Consider the following 18,696-nt stretch of genomic DNA (forward strand, 5'->3'; position numbering starts at 1 on the left):
AAAAAACTTATAACTGAACAGAAAAGTAAAGCCCCCCACACAAACCCACTACCCCTAAGCATTTTCCTCCTTCCTTTCCTGGCCACTCTTCTCAAAAACATGATCAGTGCTTACAGCCTCTTGTTCCTTCCCACATATCCCCCACCCGGTCTCATTCCCATTCACATGGTCTGCAGAGAGCCCACCTTCAGGGTCACAGTGGCTCCATTCTGTCTGACTTTTTGCCTCTTCCAGGCCCCATCTCTTGGACTTCTTGTAGGTCTGCAGTTCTGCTGACCTCCTACTCCTTTCTAGATGTATTCTAATTTGCGGGGCTAGAGAAAGCATGGATTTGGGAATCAAGTAAGTCTAGGTTAGATAACCTCTGCTCCATCCCTCCAGGAAGCCTTTCTGCCTCTCCTTGGGCCACACAGCCCCACTGTTATTACAGATATAGCCTCTGGGCTTCTCTTGCCCTAAGACAAGTTACCGAGCGACCTAGGGAGCCGAGTCTTTTTCCCTCTGTCTGTAAAGCAGGAAGAATGGCACCCAGAAATGGGAGACGGGAATGTGGTAGTGTTTGCCTAGCCCCCAGTGCCTGGCCTCTGGTAGATATTTACTAAACGTTATTTCCCATCTTCCCCCCAGCTCACTTACTTTTCTTCTTTGGTGGTTCTTGCCCCTCTCCTCACCACTACAGCCCTCTCTACACTCACTCCTATAGTAAATCAAGCCCCTCTATAAGGGTAATTGTCAATGTCCATCTTCAGAATGAGTTGGGCTCCACTCCTGCTGTGGTACATTTCCATTCGGAGGGCAACTCAACCTCTGAGTGACTCAATTTTGAACTCATCTTATTCACCACCAAATCAGATCACCCTTCCTGTTTCCCTTTTTCTGCTAACAAGACAACCACATAAGGAGCTATTGTAGGAAATGGGGCTGTTTGTGAACAAGACTAAATTTGAAGGGGGGACATGGGATCAGTCAGTCCTGTAGAAGATGTAATAGAAAAACTCCCCAGAAGGCTGCACAAGAGGTTAAACAGAGGCCAGTTTGGGCTTGATCTAGGCAAAGCATACAAATGAAAAGAGTATTCAGTAGTAGAATTGTAGTTCCCAAGGATATAATGAAGCAGAAGTTGTATGGCCACAGATAAGGAAGCCACAGAATTGCTCCTTTGGGGACCACAATAATGTAAACATTAAGAACAACTGTCACTTAATAGTCAAGAGGTTTCCATAGAAACCAGGACTTCTAGGAGTGCATATTTCAACCAAAGCATTCATCTTTTACTTAAACGTACACTCTATCATAACTTTTAATGGGCCTTAGGATTTGTCTGTGCTTAAGGATAGAATTGGGAAAGAAGAGGTCCTGATGCAGTCAAAGCCAGTGATTTAAAAGTATAGATTTGGTCATACCACCTCCCCCTTGAATCCTTTTGGTTACACTAGACATCAGATTCTGGGCATGTTTGGCAAAATCCTTAAGCTACAGCACTTGATGCTGAGAATAAGGAAAGCAAGTTAATGTCGTGTGTTGTACTAAGACACTTTGAAAGCAGCCCCAGGCAGAAAAGACCATCATATTTGGAACCACCCAGACCAATGCCTGAGTCCCTGCCACTTCCTAACTGTGTCCTTAGCCAGATCCTTCACTACTTTGAACGTGTTTCCTCATCTTAGAATGGAGAGTTAAAGACTTAGTTGGTCTGGGTTGTGAGGAGGATCGAAGGAGCTAATGAATCCCAGGACTGGGCACAGAGCCTGATGCCTTAGTAGGCAAGCCATTCATTCATTCATTCATTCATTCCACAAATAGTACTTGCTGTGTGCTAGTTTCCATTTGGGGCACTGGGGGTATACCAGTGAACAAAACAGAACGGATAAACATCCTCTCCTTATGCAGCACATGTGCCAGTGGGGAAGCGGCAGGGAGACAGATAAATCAAATCATTAAGTCAGATTTACAGGATGTGAGAGAGTGGTTGGTGATAGCAAAGGAATAAAGAGGGGAGGAAAGACAGTGCTTTGGGAGTGTGGTGCTGTGGGGGTACAGGACTCCTGGTTTAACTAGGGTGACCAGGTAGGGCCTCACTAGGAGGGCAGCATCTGAGATAAGGCCTGAGGTGATGGAGAAGTGTGTTCCAGGGCGGGGGGTCTCAAGGGCAGAGGCCTAATAAGGGCAGAGGGGTGGCAGGGCCAGATCACGTGGGGCCTCAGAGGTCATGGTCAAGTCTTTGGCTTTTCTGTGAGTGAGGTGGGAGCCATGGAGGGTTCTGAACAGAGGAAGCATCCAATCCCCATGCTGCTGCTTGCAGTGGGCCTCCCCCTCAGCAGCCTTTGGTAACCTGGCGGCCCCTCCCCACGAGGACTCTAAATAGCGGACACCCTCAGAGCATTCTGCTCCAGCCTGATTCCTTGGAGATAAAGAGGTTTAGACAGTTCTGCCAAGAGGTGGATAAGGAAGAAAAGGGCAAATGCCAAGCTGAAAACAGAACCCAGAAATCCCTTCTCTGCCTCATACTCCTCCATGAAGGCTAGTGAGCTCACTTAGAGCAACTAGGCCCCAAATGGTAATCACTCCATCTCAAAATCACTCCATCTCAAGAAAGCAAAATGTGCAGCAGCTTTATGCCAGGCCCTGGTGAGTTCCAGCAAGAGTGTCATCACACAAGTTAAGGGGGTGGTGGGAGAAAAATCCACTCAAGACTAGGTCCCAGCTGCCCTCTTTCCCCAGAATGTCACCCTCCAGCCTCCCGATGGCGAGGTTCATTGCCCTATGAGAAACTGTATTACTCTATTCGGACTCTGCCTATAGCTGGCTGCGTGACCTTGAGCTGGTCACTTGACCCATCAGAGCCTGTGTTTCCACATGGGTACCATAGGGTTAGTAGTCCTGTTCCTCTATGGTGGCTGTGAGGATGTAATGGTTTGATGATACATAAACCTTGGTATATGCAAAATTCTGGTGTTCACTTCCTTCTACTGACGCGCAGTAACCCCAGGCAAGGCAGGCCAAGTCCTTGATGTCAGCTGGCTGGGAGGAAGACCTGGCTAGAAGTGACACACCTGAACTCATGCCTCCCACATATTTCAGTAACAGAAGCAGGCATCTTGGAGGCCTGAGCCAGCCCTGACAGCTAGCCACTCCCTTCTGAGGCAGTGTCTGCTTCTTTCTCCCTTTGCCCATCTGTTAATCTTTTTACAGGAGCTCAGTGAGTGAGCTCCCTGAGAGAGAGCAAGTGGGCCCCAAATGGTAGTTTGTCCTTTAAGGGATCATTGCCCTTCTGATTAGGTGTGATTATGAGACACTCTAATTACCTCTTGGTGATGGGTAGGTAGGGAAATGGTGCCTGAAACAAAGACTATTTCTAGGGCAAAGTTTGGTTACAAAATGTATTTACACCACTGAGTGGGAGTGAAGTTCTTGCATTTGCCAATAGCTGATATTTCTTATGGCACTGTTGCCAGCCCTGGGGCTTCCCCTCCTGGAGGCAGGCTGGGCTCCTGGACCACTCTCTGGTCTCAGTAAGGCCTCTGGAGCCTTCCCAAAGAGGGAAGAGTTAATGGTGAACTGGGGGGCTGTCCACTGACCTGAAGGGCTTCTTTGGAAACAGCCTGAGAGTCTGCAGGGCTGAGGCGAGAAGGTGGCACTGTTGTTTAGAATGGCTTCTGAACATTCCTGGGCTGCTACAGACTCCTGGGAGTCATACTGCCCCTAGAGAGTGGGAAGGACACCAGTGAGACCTTGGTGACCCTCCATTCTGGCCTGCCCAGGGCCGCCGTCCTGCTCTTACTCTGTCCTGTTGTCCTCTGAAGGATGTGTCTTTGTGGCAGATCATATGCTCTGATTTTTGGAATCACAAGAGTCACTTATTTGACAATAACATATTGATGGCTGTGAGCTAAGCTTTGAGGCTCTTGGTTGCTATAGTGAGGACAGGACTGTGAATTTGTGGTTGCACACAGTGGGGCCGGGACTGCCCACCTTGTCCCCTGGCCTCCTGTTTGGAGGAATTTCAGGCTCCGAGGGGGTAGGGAAGAGGATTCCTGACACTCATCTGCCTGATCAGCCAACCTTTCCAGCATGTACGTCCTCCTGTCACCTTGGCCCAGGAACCCCCTTGGCTGGCCTGGCCTCCTGGAACCTCTCACACACCTTACTTACGGTCTTCCCACCTGCATGCATGCTGCTTGGCTCTGGAGTCCTCTCTGCAGGTCAGAAGCCTATCTGTCTGTCAGGGTCTGGTTCACGTTCTTTCCAGGTGTCCTTCTTTCACAGGAAAGGCTGTTTGCCTCGAGAAGACAACCATATAATGTTAGAACCAGATGGCCCCAAAAGATCACTGCATAGCAGTTTTCAAACTGTGCTGTTGAAGAACCCTGCTGCGAACGTGCTCACTGGAGCAGTGACACTTTTCCTTAAGGTGTCCTTGAAGGAAGGGCCAATCGGCTTTAAACCACATTTGAAACCCACTGATCTTGTCCAAGCTCCCCATTTTATGGATGAGAAAATAGATGAGGTCTATGGGGTGGGGTGGGGTGGGGGGTGTCTTCCTTAAAATCACCAGTGGGTGAGTGATGGAAGCACAGTGGGTCATAGCTCTGGCCTGTGAGTTCAGTTGCTTAGTCCCAAGTGCGGTTCTGCTTTTTCCTAAGAGAGTTACTTTATCTTATGTAGAATAGTAATACACACCCCCAGTCCCTGTTCTGAAACCCTTGGGGCCAGATGTGTTTCTGAATGCAGAACCTTTCAGAATGTGGAACATATACTGGATTATATGGCGCTGCTGGTGGGGTTTAGGGGCAGCACTGTGTAAAACGTCACTATTTCTGATTCAAAACGTATGAGCAGTCATTGCAGAAGGGGTAGATAGGTCATAGTCTTGTGTTGGTTCAGTTGAAGCTCTGCTGCCCAATCAATTAACAACAAAATCAGCTTTTGGTTTTTAGAGAGTCCTGGATTTTAAAAATTATGGATAAAGGATTATGAACCTGTAATAATAGTGCCAAACTTCTAGGGTGGTTGTAAAGACCAGATGGGAGGGAAGGAAAAACCCCAACCAGCACCCCTGCCTGTAACTGCCGGTCAGGTGCCCATGCGGGGTGAGCCTTCAGCCACCGTCTCTGGCGGGTGTTGTCGTCCCCTCCCCCATCTCCCAGTTCAGGGCTGTTTCTCCCCTACACTGCCCATCTCAGTGCAGGCCTTGTCTCCTCACCTAGGTGGTCGGTGTCGAGAGGACAGAGGGCTGTTTGTGCGGTCATGAGCTGTCAGGCTCACACTTGGTGTGCCGTGCTGAACTGACACACAGGACTTTCTCTAGATGCCTCAGCAGTCGGAACAGGCTTAGAGAAGTGAGGCCAAGGGCCTTCTGGAATGGAAGTGAGTGCCAAAGTACAGGTGGTGGCTGTCCCTGAGAAGTGGTGTCCTGTGAGGACTGGTGTTTACTTCTGGGGCTGCTGTTGTCAGGTGGCCTGGGGACATCCAGAGGCCCCCTGGTTTTCAGTCCAGCATTTTCCACTGCACTCACTGTTTTCCAGACTGAGCCCAGGTTTGCTCAGTTCTCAGCCTCTCCAGTTGCCTGCCTTCTGCTTCACTGTCTGTGTCTGTGGATAAAATGAGAGTTCCTGTGGCCAGGATTCTCACCTGGCCCTTGTTGACTAAGCTCACTGCACACCTGTGGGCAATACATGGCTGTTGACTCTATATGAAGAGCTCTGCCCGGTGCTCTGGGTGCAACACGGTGGCAGGGCTGCAAGGCTGCAGGAGAGCAGAGCAGAGGCTGGAGTGGTGGCAGTGCCGAGGACAGAGGCCCATAGAATAGCTGTGTGGGACGACTGTGCAGAGAGGCTTGGGGAACGACTGTGCGGAGAGGCCCGGAGGACGGCTGTGTGGGATGGTTGTGTGGACAGAGGGGCCCTGAGGATGGCTGTGCAGGATGGCTGTGTGGACAGAGGGGCCCTGAGGATGGCTGTGAGGACAGAGGGGCCCAGTGGACAGCTGTGCGGACAGAGGGGCCCAGAGGCAGAGACCAGCTTGCTGCATGCAGACTCGCTCTGAGTGAACGGGATTTTAGTGACTGACTTGCCACCTGGAAATAAAGTTGGGTATAACCTTTTCACCCCAAGAACGTTTTGCTGTCATTTACTTTGGTCACACTGAATCCATAGCGAACTTGCCCGGGGTTGAAACCCATTGTCGAGACAGTGGCCCTGGGCTCTGGCTTCGTGGGTCCGCTCCCTTGCCTGGGATTGGCTGAGGTATGAGCATGTCGAGTGACTTAGTTCCTGCCAATGAGACATTAGAGGCAATGGTGGTAGGAGTGGGAACTGTACATGCCTAAGAGGGAAGAAGGATGGTCTTTTTCCTCTGAGAATGTTGTTCACTTTTGAGGCCTGGAGCTGCAGCCATCTCGTGGCCATGAGATGAGGAGTGAGGCTGGCCCGTGGAGGGTTGTCTTCTGCTTTGGGAGGTCTTTGTGCAGCTGGAGTTCAGGAAGCAGGACTGTTAACTAGCTTCCAGGTGGTTGTGGCTCCGGGAGTCCCAGGACTAGACTGTGAACATGACTGTCCAAGTGGTGGGACAGAATGTCTCCTTGAGGAGAGCAATGACAGCATCGTTTCCAGGACTGCAGGGTGCAGCTGGGTTCCTGGGGGGGCTAAGGTTCTCTTGTTGAGACTTCTCTCCCTGTAGATCATACTTTCCAAGGGCAGGGACTGAACTGGGGCTTGAAGTCTCCAAGAGATGCTTGTTGATATGTGTGGGTGTCTGTGTGCCTTGTCTTAGTGGAACTGGCTTCCTGAGAGAGCCATGTTTTGGGCATCAGTGTTGTCTGGAGCAGCCTGACTGATGGAAAGGTTCAGATACTCAGTCCTGTACAGGGGGAGGAAGCCGGCAGGGCAGCAGTGGCCGCAGGGGGGATGGGGGTGGGGAGTGTGGATGCGGATGGGGCTTCTGGCGTACTGCATGCTGCTTACCGCCTGCGTCTGATGACAGTTGGTGTTAGCTGGGCTCAGAACTAGTCAGTGCCGAGCCAGGGCTTCAACCCAGTTCTGAGACACCCCGCCTCCCACAGTCCATTCATTCTGCTTCAGTGAGCCTGGCATAAGGAGTGGGGATGCTCTGACATGTGATGTGATGGGGACACAAAGGTGAATGTGGCCACTGGGCTGTCAGCCCCAGGAGGGTAGGGCTCTTGTGCTCTTTTGCTCATGGTTATGTAGCAAGCACCAATAACATGTCCGGCACACAGTGGGTTCTCTACTAATTGTTAAAGGAACAACTCGGCCTCAGCCTTTAAGGAGTTAACTTGGGTTCATTTACTCATCAGATACCTGCCGAGCCCCCACTGTGTGTCAGCCCCTGTCCTGAGGACCTGGAATGCAGTGATCACGAAGACCATCCTTATGCTCAAGTCTAGGACACCGAGGCTGGGCATACATGTATGTGGTCAGGGCTTGCAGTGGTAGAGGACAAGGGCTGTGGGGTCACCCGAGATGCTAGGACTCTTGGTGTCATCCCTAGGGGGACTGTGTGGGGCCCTGCCCTCCTGGGGCTGAGTGTCTGACGGATTGCTGTTTGGGCTGACTGAATGCCTGTGACCTTCTCTCCCCATGTCTTTTGTGCACTGTGGGGTGGACCCTTGCTGAGCAGCCTTTCTCAGGGGTGTTCTTGGACTCCTATGTTCTGCTGACCATTCCTGTCCTGCTCTCCTCACATATGGGTGGCTCAGCCGCTTTGCTCCCTGAGACCTGCCCTCTCTGACCCTCGTCGGATCCAGCCTAACAAGGAAGCAGTGTTTTCTGTCAAGGCAGCTGGGTGTAGGGGGGAGCGTCCAACTCGGTGAGGTGACAGTGCTGGTGGTGCCAAGCCAGGGGTGTGCAGTAAATACCACTCCCTTCCTGTTGTCCACTGGGCCAAGGGAGTCTGCTCTTGGGCTTGGAGGCCTCTGAAAGTGGTTCCCTCAGTCCTTTCACAGCTGCCCACGTCCTGTGGTAGCCTCTGCCCCTGCCCCACCACACACACCACTTGTGTCCAGGCTCCCTTCTGCCTGGAGTCTCACTTGGAGAAATTCCTCAAGCCCGGCTCAGACCTCACTTCCTTCTGACACCCTTCTGAGTTTCCTGGTGGCCTGTCCACACCACCAGGTCAGGACTTGTTGAGACTTCTCCCTGTAGATCATACTTTCCGAGGGCAGGGACTGAACTGGGGCTTGAAGTCTCTGAGGGATGCTTGTTGACATGTGTGGGCGTCCGTGTGCCTTGTCTGAGTGGAGCTGGCTTCCTGAGAGAGCCGTTTCCAAGCCTTCTGGGCTGGCCTGATAACATCCCCCTGCCCTATTAGAGCCATGTCCTGCCCTGCTCAGTTGTGGGGACAGGCCAAACCAACCCCAAGCTAATGGCCTTTAAGTCCTTTTTGTTTGACTAGGTTTCTCTAGGGGAAGTGTGTGTGTGTGTGTGTGTGTGTCTCTAAGGGAAGTGTGTGTGTGTGTGTGTGTGTTTCTCTAGGGGAAGTGTGTGTGTGTGTGTGTGTGTGTGTGTGTGTGTGTGTGTGTGTGTCCAGTATACTTGTCTATTCCGTCAGCTCAGTGCAAGTACTGTTTCCTGTTCCCATATTTTACCCTCCCATCCTATCCTTCCAGCTTCTCCATATATATAGACATGGTGAGGAGGCTTTGGCATGAAGCTTGGACTCCGGCTACCAAGATTTTCCCAGAATATTGTTTCTGCTAACTTATTTTGAGCTCCTAAATTTTTGTTGTATGCCGTCTTTGTTTTTTTAATTTCGGTGTCATTAATCTACAATTTACATGAGGAACGTTGCTTACTAGACTCCCCCTATCACCAAGTCCCCCCGCATACTCCATTACAGTCACTGTCCATCAGTGTAGTAAGATGCTATAGAATCACTACTTGTCTTCTCTGTGTTGTACAACCCTCCCCGTGCCCCTCTCTACATTATGTCTGCTAATAGTAATGTCCCCTTTTCCCCCTTATCCCTCCCTTCCCACCCATCCTCCCCAGTCCCTTTCCCTTTGGCAACTGTAGTCCATTCTTGGGTTCTGTGAATACCATCTTTTATTTTACATGGATGCTGCACAGAAAGGGGAGTGTGGGATTGATGCGCGTGCTCTGTCGTTGGGGCTTGGGGGCAGCGCCTGAGGGGGGCGGGGTCTGCCCGCGTCCAAGGCTGCGCACACTCGTCCCACCTACCAGCGCCGCCCTGTTCCGGAGCCCGCCGCGCACGGGGGGCGGGGTCTGCCCGCAACCAAGGCTGCGCATGCTCTTCCCGCCTTCCAGCACCGCCCACTTCCAGTGCCTGCTGCGCATGCTCCTCCTGCCGGCCAGCGCCACCTACTTCCGGTGCCCGCCACGTGTCCGTCCAGCTGCGCCATCACCTGCTGCAGAGAAGGAAGCTTCCTGCCTGGTCCCGCCCGCCGCTCGCCAGTGCCTCCCACTCATACCGTCCCCGCCGGCCAAGGCCTCCTCCCGCTGATGTCGCCGTCGCTCGCGAAAGCCCTGCACCGCCGGCCGGAGCCCTCCAACAGCGGCTGCCTACCGCCGGCTCCAGGGCCCCACCTTGCCAGGGTCCCTGTGCCCTTCTCACGCAGGCCTGGCCTCGCAGCGGCAGCTCACCGTAAGCAGCCATCCCCAGGGGGCAGGCGGCTTCGGGTTGGGGAATGAGTCGGCTGCGGGGAGCTGCGGGCTGTTGCTCCTCGGCGGCGGGGTCTGCGGCCGGGGGCGGAGTCCAGCCCGCCATCTGCAGGTGCGCCGTGAGAGGCGGCAGAGGCGGTGGCGGGGAGCAGGGTTTCCAGTGGGCGGCAGCGTGGACAGGCTGCGCTCCATGGTGGGCCGTGGCGTCTGCTGGGCGGGTGTCTGTGCCCGAGGTGGACTTCCGAGGCTGCCGTTGGCAGGTGCGCAGCCAGAGGCGAGGGCAAGGCGACGGAAGCATTGGCAGTGGGAGGGCAGCGTCCATGGCTGGTGACTGTGTCGGTTCTGGGGGCTGAGCAGCAGCGGCGTAAGGGGACGGAGTCGCCCGCAGCCAATGCCCAGCATGCCCCCCCTCCCCGCGCCAGGCAAAGCCACTGGCCTCCATCGCCGCTTCTCTCCACCAAAGCGCAGCCACCGTCCTGGAGCCCGCCCCTCTCCTGCCCTGCCCGCCGGTGCCTCCCGCTGACACCCGCCCTAGACGCCTGCCGCTACCACCGTCCTCCAATGCCTTCTTCCGCTGATGCCGATGTTGCTGCCTTCACCAGCGCTCATGGCCCTCCACTGCGAGATCCCTCAGACTCGTACCACCGCCAGCAGGGGCCCCCCTGCCAGGGACCCGGTTCCCTGGTTCCCTTGCAGGCCTCGCCGCCTTGCAGCAACCTCAGTTCATAGTAAGTAGCCACCCCCATGTTGGCTTTTCTATCAGGGAGTTTGGGGGTGTTGCATGGTCCTTGGGAGGAAAGTGGAAAGCTGTGGGTGGGCATTGGAAAGCAATGGGCAGCGCATGCACCTACCCAGCCAGGAAGGTGACTGGGTCTCAGCCAGGAGCTCCCCAGGCCTGCCAGCTTCTCTGACTTCGGGTAATGGTTCAGATGTCTGGTCCGTGGGTACGTGGGCATGGCTGCTGCGAGGGTGCATCCGCGGGGTTCGGGGGGTCTCCTGTGCTCCCAAACGGGTAAGCGCGGGAGTAGGCCAGTAGACCAGGGAGTGTGTCAAGGTACCTGCGGCTGCGTGTTGGCGGCTTGGCCCACTGGTGAGTGTGTCGCTGTGGTGTCTGCTGCCCTCTGCGTGTGTGTGCGTGCGTGTGTGTGTGTGTGTCTGTGTGTGTGCGCGGTAGCTCTTGCACGTGTGGTGTGTGTGAGAGCACTGTGCGGCCTGGGACAGTGTTTGTGTCTCTGGGTGCCTGTGCACTAGGAGAGCTTGAGGAAGGCAGCTGGTTTTCCATAACTGCCTAGCAGAGAAGTCAGGTGGGGAGACTGGGGCGGGCTGCTGGGGAGATTGGCCTCAGCAGGGAGGCCCCTGGAGCATGCATAGTCATAGGTGAGAGCATCCTTCCCCACCCCCTTCCACCTGGCAGGTTGCCTGCAAATCAGGGCTTCCCCTGTGACCCACTGCCCCTGCCTCCAAAAAAGCCATCTGCTAGTGGACTGTCCCTTCTTAGTGGGGAAGCCCAGTGGGTGAGGTTCACCCTCTTAGTGACATTTTTGTTTTCCCTATAAGGTTTCCACAGGGAACAACTTTGAAGTCAACTCATGAAAGTTCTACTTGATCCATTTGTGTAAACATCTGCTGTTCCCTACCTTCAGGGTCACACGAGGCAGGTAGGTAAGTTCTTTTAGCATCCTTAGCAAGCCACCATTCAGTGTCCTTCCTAATCCGATAGCATTACAGAGAGCACAGCTGTTCTCTAAGAAACCTCCCTCCTGCTTTCTGTGGTGGCTGCATCAACTTGCAGCCATTGTCCCACCAGCATTCTGTTGTCTCCACATCCTTGCCAACACCTGTAATTTTTTTGTCTCTTGGATTTTGGACAGTCTGACTAATGCGACGTGACATCTCATAGGATTTAATCTTGCATTTCCCTGATGATGAGTGATATTGAGCATCTTTTTATGTCTGTTGGCCATCTGTATGCCTCCTTGGCAAAAATGTCTTTGAAGTAGGTGAGGGGTGAGAAAATGAGAATATTTGATATCTTGATCTAGGCGATGGTGATGTGTGTACATACATCAGACTTCATCGAGCTTTGCGATTTGTGCATTTTATTGTATGTATTTTGGTGTAAAGTTTTTTTAAGAACAAATATTATGGTCCTTTGACAAGGGTCAGTGTTGGAGAGACACACTGCGTGTATTCTGGCACTCTGTGGAGGTGAACTTGGGCTGCTCTAATATACATGCATCCGTGGGTGTAGGAGTGGGTAGTTTCTGTCGTGCAGCCATCTAGGCAGGCTACTTAGTGAAGTGGTCATTCCTGCTTGCTGATGCCACCCAATCTGGTACATGCTATTAGAAAATTAAATAATGAAGTACAGTATAGGAGTTAATATTTTGTTCCATGGTGCTATCAAAACAGGGTAGCTTTTGGACAGAGGAGGTGAGGAGGCCTGCAGCGCACATAATCTCCTGGCCCCCCTCTCCTTGGCGTTACTTACAGACCCTGATGAGCACCGGGAAGCCCAGCCAGAGGGTCAGTTTCCTGGGGTAAATGTCAGGTAGCATCGAGTTCATTCTCCCTCTAGGCTTGTGGCTCCCAAGGCCTTAGCCTGAGTTGAAAGGGGCATGCTATGGAAGTATGAAGGACTTAGACCTATAATTTAACATTGACAAAGTTATGTAAATTTTACTAATACTTCAGTAATTGAGAAAGAGGTTATGATATTGGCTTGAAAGCATTTTTTGGTGGTTTGATTCCTTGTTTGTTTAAGTTGACAAAGGCAGGCTCCTCAGATGTATGGTAAGGTGGGGAGCAGCTGTGTAATCATTCAAGATTGGTATTAGTTAGTTCTTCTATGTGCACTTCTCATTTAGAAGCTAAAGCTTCTCAGATTATAAAAACTATCAGCAGTTAGTGAAATAAAGGATCCTCTGGGCGACACAGTATTTCATGTTGTGTAAGCATCTGGGTAATCAGAATAATGTGGTATTCCTGAAAGTCTGAGAAAATGTTGAGGGGGGAAAAATTATATTAACAACTACAAATATAATTGTTAAGTGAATCTTTGTTCATGTAGGGTTGAAGGTATATCCTGAAAATAGAGGAAATCAATCTATAAATCCCCCCATAATAGCAAAAACCGCACCTATGGAGAGAACATAATAAAATGGGCTGTACTACATAGTAAGTATCTTAAAGAATAATATCTAATGGTGAATTAAGTAGTACAATACCAGTTAAGCCCCCTACTGTAAGCAAGAAAATAAAGCTCAGGGCCCATAATGTGGCTGGGGATCATTTTACATTTACACCATGCAGAGTTGCTAATCAACTGAATACTTTCACACCTGTTGGAATTGCAATAATTATAGTGGCGGATGTAAAAGAGGCTTGTGTATCAACGTCTATGCCTACTGTAAATGTATATGCTCATATAATGAAGCCTAGAAAGCCAATTGACATTATTGCCCAGACTCTGCCCATATACCCAAAAGGTTATTTTTCCCAGAATGGTAGGTTACAATATGAGAGATGATTCCAAAGCCAGGAAGGATTAAAATATATACTTTGTGGTGACCAAAAATCAGAATAAGTGTTGATATAAAATTGGATCCCCTCCACCAGCAGGATCAAAAAATGTGTTTAGGTTGATATCTGTTAAAGCATAGTAATGCTGGCAGCTAGAACATGGTAGAGACAGTAGTAGGAGTACGGCTGTAACTACAACTGATCACACAAGTAGTGGAGTTTGATATTGGCTTATAGTGGGAGGTTTTGTGTTGTTAATAGTTGTGATGCAGTTACTAAAGCCCCTAGAATTGACACCTGCTAAGTGAAGAGAAAAAAAGGTTAAATCCACTGAGGCCCTTACATGTGCTAAATTACCTGCTAAGGGGGGCATATACGGTTCACTGGGTTCCAGTTCCTGTTTCGACTGTAGAGGATGCTAGGAGAAGAAGAAAGGAGGGAGGGAGGAGTCAAAACTTATGTTATTATTTATATGGGGAAATGCTATGTCTGGGGCACTAATTATTAAAGGCACTAGTCAGTTTCCAAAGCCCCCTATTATAATAGGTATCACCATAAAGAAAATTATTAGAAAGGCATGCACGGTTATGCTTACATTATAGATGTGGTCACTACCTAAGAGGGTCCCAGGCTGGCCTAGTTCAGCACTGTAAGGAGGCTTAGAGCGGGTCCCACTATTCCAGGTCAAGTGCCAAAAAGAAGGTATAATGTGCCGATGTCTTTGTGATTAGTTGAAAATAATCAACGATTGATGAACATGGGTAAGGTGGCTGAATAAGTATTAGACTGTAAATCTAAAAATAGAGGTAAAGTCCTCTTCTTGCCAAGTCCTGAGGTGTTTTACATACTGAATTGAAAATTGAGAGAAGCAGCTTCAATTCTGCCGGGACTTCTCTCGGCACCTTTTTTTTTTTTTTTTTTATGGCGGGAGAAGTAGATTGAAGCCAGCTGATTAGGGTTTTTAGCTGTTAACTAAAGTTTCATGGGTTTGTATCCCATCAATCTAGTGAGGATTTAGCTTAATCAAAGTGTTTGATTTGCATACAAGTGATGTAGGATAGAGTCTTACAGTCCTTAGGATCAGAAATTAAGTGTTTTATACTTGCTTAGAGCTTTGAAGGGTCTTGGTCTGTGTAATCTAAATTTCTAGTTTAGAATTGATATGGTCGGAATTAGTGGAAGTATTTATTGTGGATAGAATATTTAGGGGTGGGGCTAATTTTATGTGTTCCATAGTTTCAAATTGTCACTTTTATGTTGTTGGTTATTGGAAATATTGTTAATGTTGTGGAGTATGTCAGTGCATATAAAAATACAAGTTTAGTAGAGCTGTCACTGCTATTATTGGCAATATTATGTTGTTGTTTCTGCTAAGTTCTTGAATGATCATGCACTTAGGTAAAAATCTGGATAATGGTGGAAGGCCTCCAAGTGATAGGATTGTGAGCATAATGGTTGTAGCTAGCAGTGTCTTATTTGATAGGTGAGACAAAGATACGGTTGTTGTCAATGAGTTGTATACTAGCATTACAGATATTGATAGGGTCATTATAATATATATTAGGCGATTTAGAATAGTAATAGTTGGGTTATATGTTGTTATTATTATTATTCAACCTGTGTGGGCAATTGAGGAGTTAGCTGTAATTTTTTGTAATTGTGTTTGGTTTAGACCCACTCAGCCTCCAATTAAAATTGAGAGTGTTGCCATAGGTATTATCAAGTTTATGTTAACTGTGGGTGAAATTTAACACAGAACTGAGATGGGTGTGACTTTTTGTCGGGTTAATAGTGGTATGCCCTATGACAGCAGGGTTCCTGGTGCTACTTCTGGAAGTCAGAAGTGGAATGGGGCTATTCCCAGTTTTATGGCTATGGCTGTGGTAATGATGATAGATGCCATGGTATCATACATTTTTGTGATAGCCCATTGTCCATAGAATATGAGATTGGTAGTGATGGCTAGCATTAGTAATATAGATGCGGGCGGTAGCTTGTACTAGGAAATGTTTTGTTGTTGCCTCTATAGATCGTGGATTGAATTTTTTCATTAAAATAGGAATTATAGCAAGTATTTTTATTTGGAGTCCTGGGGGAGACCTGGAGAGAGCCAGATGGACTTCAGTGCTATAGAAGGTGCGGCAGTGGCAGACACTGTCCAGGGACGGATGGACGGGAAAGGGGAATTGGAGAGAATTCAGGAGCCCAAGTCCCTGGGTTAGGAGTGGAAGCCTGGCCTCACCTGCTTTTCCAGGGATGTGGCTGTGGGTGTGGACTCAGCCCATGTGGGTCTCTCTCCTATACAGCAGCAGCTGAATGCTGGTGTTGCTGGGCAGGTCTCTCCCTGGGTACTAGGTGAAACCTCACCCCGAATCAGGGACAGTTCTTGACTCTGATAGGGAAAGAATTCTCGACCAGGTCAAATGTGTGCCAGGAAGAAAGGAATTCATTAAAGCAAGAGTAGAAAGCGAATGTCAGCAGCTGTGCAGGCAGCAGAGAGCAAGGCAGAGCAGAGGGAGAAAAGAAAGTTCACTGAATTGCTGCTTGGCACAGGGCATGTTCCTTGGCAACTCCTGGCACCTGGTGTCCACTTGATCTGTACGGCGTGAGAATTATATCCCTACAGTCCCAGAATTTGGGGAGCCATGGAGCACTGGATGGAGTGAGATTATGTCCTAAGAACTACTGCTTCCCCATTGGCCTTAAATAAAACAGGGAGAGAGAAAAGGATTATAAAACTAGAAAGCTGAATAAAGTAGCGAAGTGACAGAGACATTTACCTTTGGACGTGGAGGTCAGAGGGTTTTTGTCTTAGGGTAAATAGTTCAGAGACAAGTCCAGTTGGCTTGTGCAACAAGAAGGTTCATTTAATGTCAGACAGTGTACACACCCAGACGGGAGTGCAGGTGTCCTGAGAGAGGAGGCGCAGTTAAGGGCCTTTTGGGTAGCTCTGGGTGTAAGGCATGCTGCATACAGCTGATTCCTAATTCCTTTGAAGTTTTGTCTTAAGAGTAGAATTATTCAGGGGACTGTGTTGATCCAGATCTCAGCATTTTTTATCACCCTAGGTTCATTTGCCCTTCTCAGGTCTCTCTCCCATCGTGGTTACAATGTTCCTTAATTGATAGAGGGGCTGGAAGAAGCAGAACAGCATGTAGATGAAGTTAAAGTATAAAGTGGGCTTTTCTTAGGCTGAGTGTATTTTACAGTGGCATGAACCTCATCCCATTTCCCTGCTCTGTGTCACTGCAAATGCAGAGAGTGGATGGAGAACGTGTCTCAAAAACTTCTGTACTTTCTTTGACAGTCAAAACTTCCCAGTAACATCCAGTTAGTTCTCATCTTGGTCACCAGAGGCAGCTGCGAACGGGTGATGTGGGTGCTGTCACTCAGAAGTGGGACCTGCTGCATAGACATTCTTTGTGCTCCATTGTAGTCAGAGCAGCATAAAGACTGCTCATACTCAGGAAATTAAAATTCTAGGCTTGGGAAATTCCCCCCCTAACTACACCCTATCGTGCTGCCTTGCAAGTGCTCAGAGAGCCAGGAAGAATCTCTGGCGGAAGTGGAGCTTACGCTGCCACATTCGACATGGCGACGGGGAGTCACTGGGCCACCTCCTCTTCCCTGTCGGGTTTTTCCAATCTGAGCCCTGAGGGGAGCGGAGCCCCTAGCATTGCACAGCTGAGCACATACGGCAGCTATCCAGCTGCTCTGACTCCAGGGTTTTGGTCTTGTTATTTCTTGTTTTTTGGTACAAGCCGTTCTGACTGGTGTGAGGTGATAGTTTGTTGTCAGGTTTTTTTTTTGTTATCATTAATCTACAATTACATGAACAACATTATGGTGACTAGATTCCCCCCTATTTCAAGTCGCCACCCCATACCTGATTACATACCATCAGCGTACTCAGATGCTATAGAATCACAACTTGTCTTCTCTGTGTTGTAATGCCTTCCCTATGTGCCAACACCCCTCCCCACACAGACGTTATGTATGGTAATCGTAAGGTCCCCTTTCTTTTTCCCCACCGTTATCCCTCCCTTCCCACCCATCCTCCCCAGTCCCTTTCCCTTTGGTAACTGTTAGTCCATTCTTGGGTTCTGTGATTCTGCTGCTGTTTTGTTCCTTCAGTTTCTCTTTGTTCTTATACTCCACATGTGAGTGAAGTCACTTGGTACTTGTCTTTCCCCACCTGGCTTCTTTCACTGAGCCTAGTCATAATACCCTCTAGCTCCATCCGTGTTGTTGCCAGCGGTAGGATTTGTTTCCTTCTTATGGCTGAGTGATACTCCATTGTGTATAATGTGTACCACGTCTTCTTTATCCATTCACCTGCTGATGGACACTTAGGTTGCTTCCATTTCTCGGCTCTTGTAAATAGCGCTGCGATAAGCATAGGGGCGCATCTGTCTTTTTCAAACTGGGCTGCTGCACTCTTAGGGTAAATTCCTAGAAGTGGAATTCCCGGGTCAAGTGGTATTTCTATTTTGAGCTTCCTGAGGAACCTCCATACTGCTTTCCACAATGGTTGAGCTGAGATGTCCATTCCCACCAGCAGTGTCGGAGGGTTCCCCTGTCTCCACATCCTCGCCACCGTCTGTTGTTGTGTGTCTTCCCGATGGTGGCCATCCTGACTGGTGTGAGGTGATACCTCATGGTGGTTTTAATTTGCATTTCTCTGAGGAATAGCGGTGTGGAGGATCTTTTCATGTGCCTGTTGGCCACCTGAATTTCTTCTTTGGAGAAGTGTCTGTTCAGATCCTCTGCCCATGTTTTAATTGGATTATTTGCTTTTTCTGTGTGGAGGTGCGTGGGCACTTCATACGTATTTTAGATGTCATCAACCCCTTATCGGACATGCCATCTATGAATCTGTCCTCCCATACTGTCGGATGTCTGTGTTCTACTGATGGTTTTTAAACAGAATCTTCTACCCCCTGCCATCTCATTCCAACTCTGAGTCAATTTTTTTTTTTTTTTCCCTCAGAACACCAACCCGCCCAGAAAACTGGAACGAAGAGGAGAAGATGTGATAGAGGAACATCGAGCCTAAACTGAGAGGTGAGATGGTGGAGACTGGTAGTAAGTATCTTTCCATGTGCTGCTTTCAAGGTTCACGGGGAAAAAAGGTTGCCACGGAGGTAAGGCCCGGGATGTGGACGTCACCTGGTATCGGTGGAGCCACCTAGCCACTAGCCATTCATGGGAAGGCTAGCGTGCGGCACTGTTATTTCCTGCGGAGTTACACGTGCGGCGTCCCCCCGTTGCAGTTCGGTCAGGCCCCGTGTGGGACTGCCCTGGCACTGGCCGGGGTGGATCTGAGAGCTGTGCCCGTTCCTGCTGGGCTGCCCCAGCATCCCTCTCAGAACAAGGCCTCCAAAGTGCTCCTGGGAGAGAGACAGAGAGAGAGAGAGAGAGAGAGAGAGACAGAGACAGAATTATGCCCAAGAGACAGGGGCAACTTTTTGCTGGAGCTCCATGAGCATGTTTCTGATTTTTATGTGGGGATCCCTCTCACAAAGATGGATCGAGT

General features: G+C 49.7%; 1 protein-coding gene and 1 pseudogene across 1 annotated transcript in view; one reads left to right on the forward strand and one right to left on the reverse strand.

The window, feature by feature from the left end:
• LOC130679809 (WAS/WASL-interacting protein family member 1-like) overlaps positions 1–18,696 on the forward strand; it is a 57,682-nt gene that overhangs the window by 15,586 nt on the left and 23,400 nt on the right. The window contains exons 4-8 of the mRNA XM_057489238.1: positions 7,316–7,427; positions 9,285–9,621; positions 10,102–10,366; positions 11,196–11,300; positions 18,151–18,224. Of these exons, the coding sequence (XP_057345221.1) occupies positions 7,316–7,427; positions 9,285–9,621; positions 10,102–10,366; position 11,196 (715 nt within the window). The 3' untranslated portion in view covers positions 11,197–11,300; positions 18,151–18,224. The remainder of the gene's footprint in view (positions 1–7,315; positions 7,428–9,284; positions 9,622–10,101; positions 10,367–11,195; positions 11,301–18,150; positions 18,225–18,696) is intronic.
• LOC130679844 (cytochrome c oxidase subunit 1-like) lies at positions 11,361–13,592 on the reverse strand (annotated as a pseudogene).

This window comes from Manis pentadactyla, chromosome 12, assembly GCF_030020395.1.
Source record: "Manis pentadactyla isolate mManPen7 chromosome 12, mManPen7.hap1, whole genome shotgun sequence".
Lineage (NCBI taxonomy): Eukaryota > Metazoa > Chordata > Mammalia > Pholidota > Manidae > Manis > Manis pentadactyla.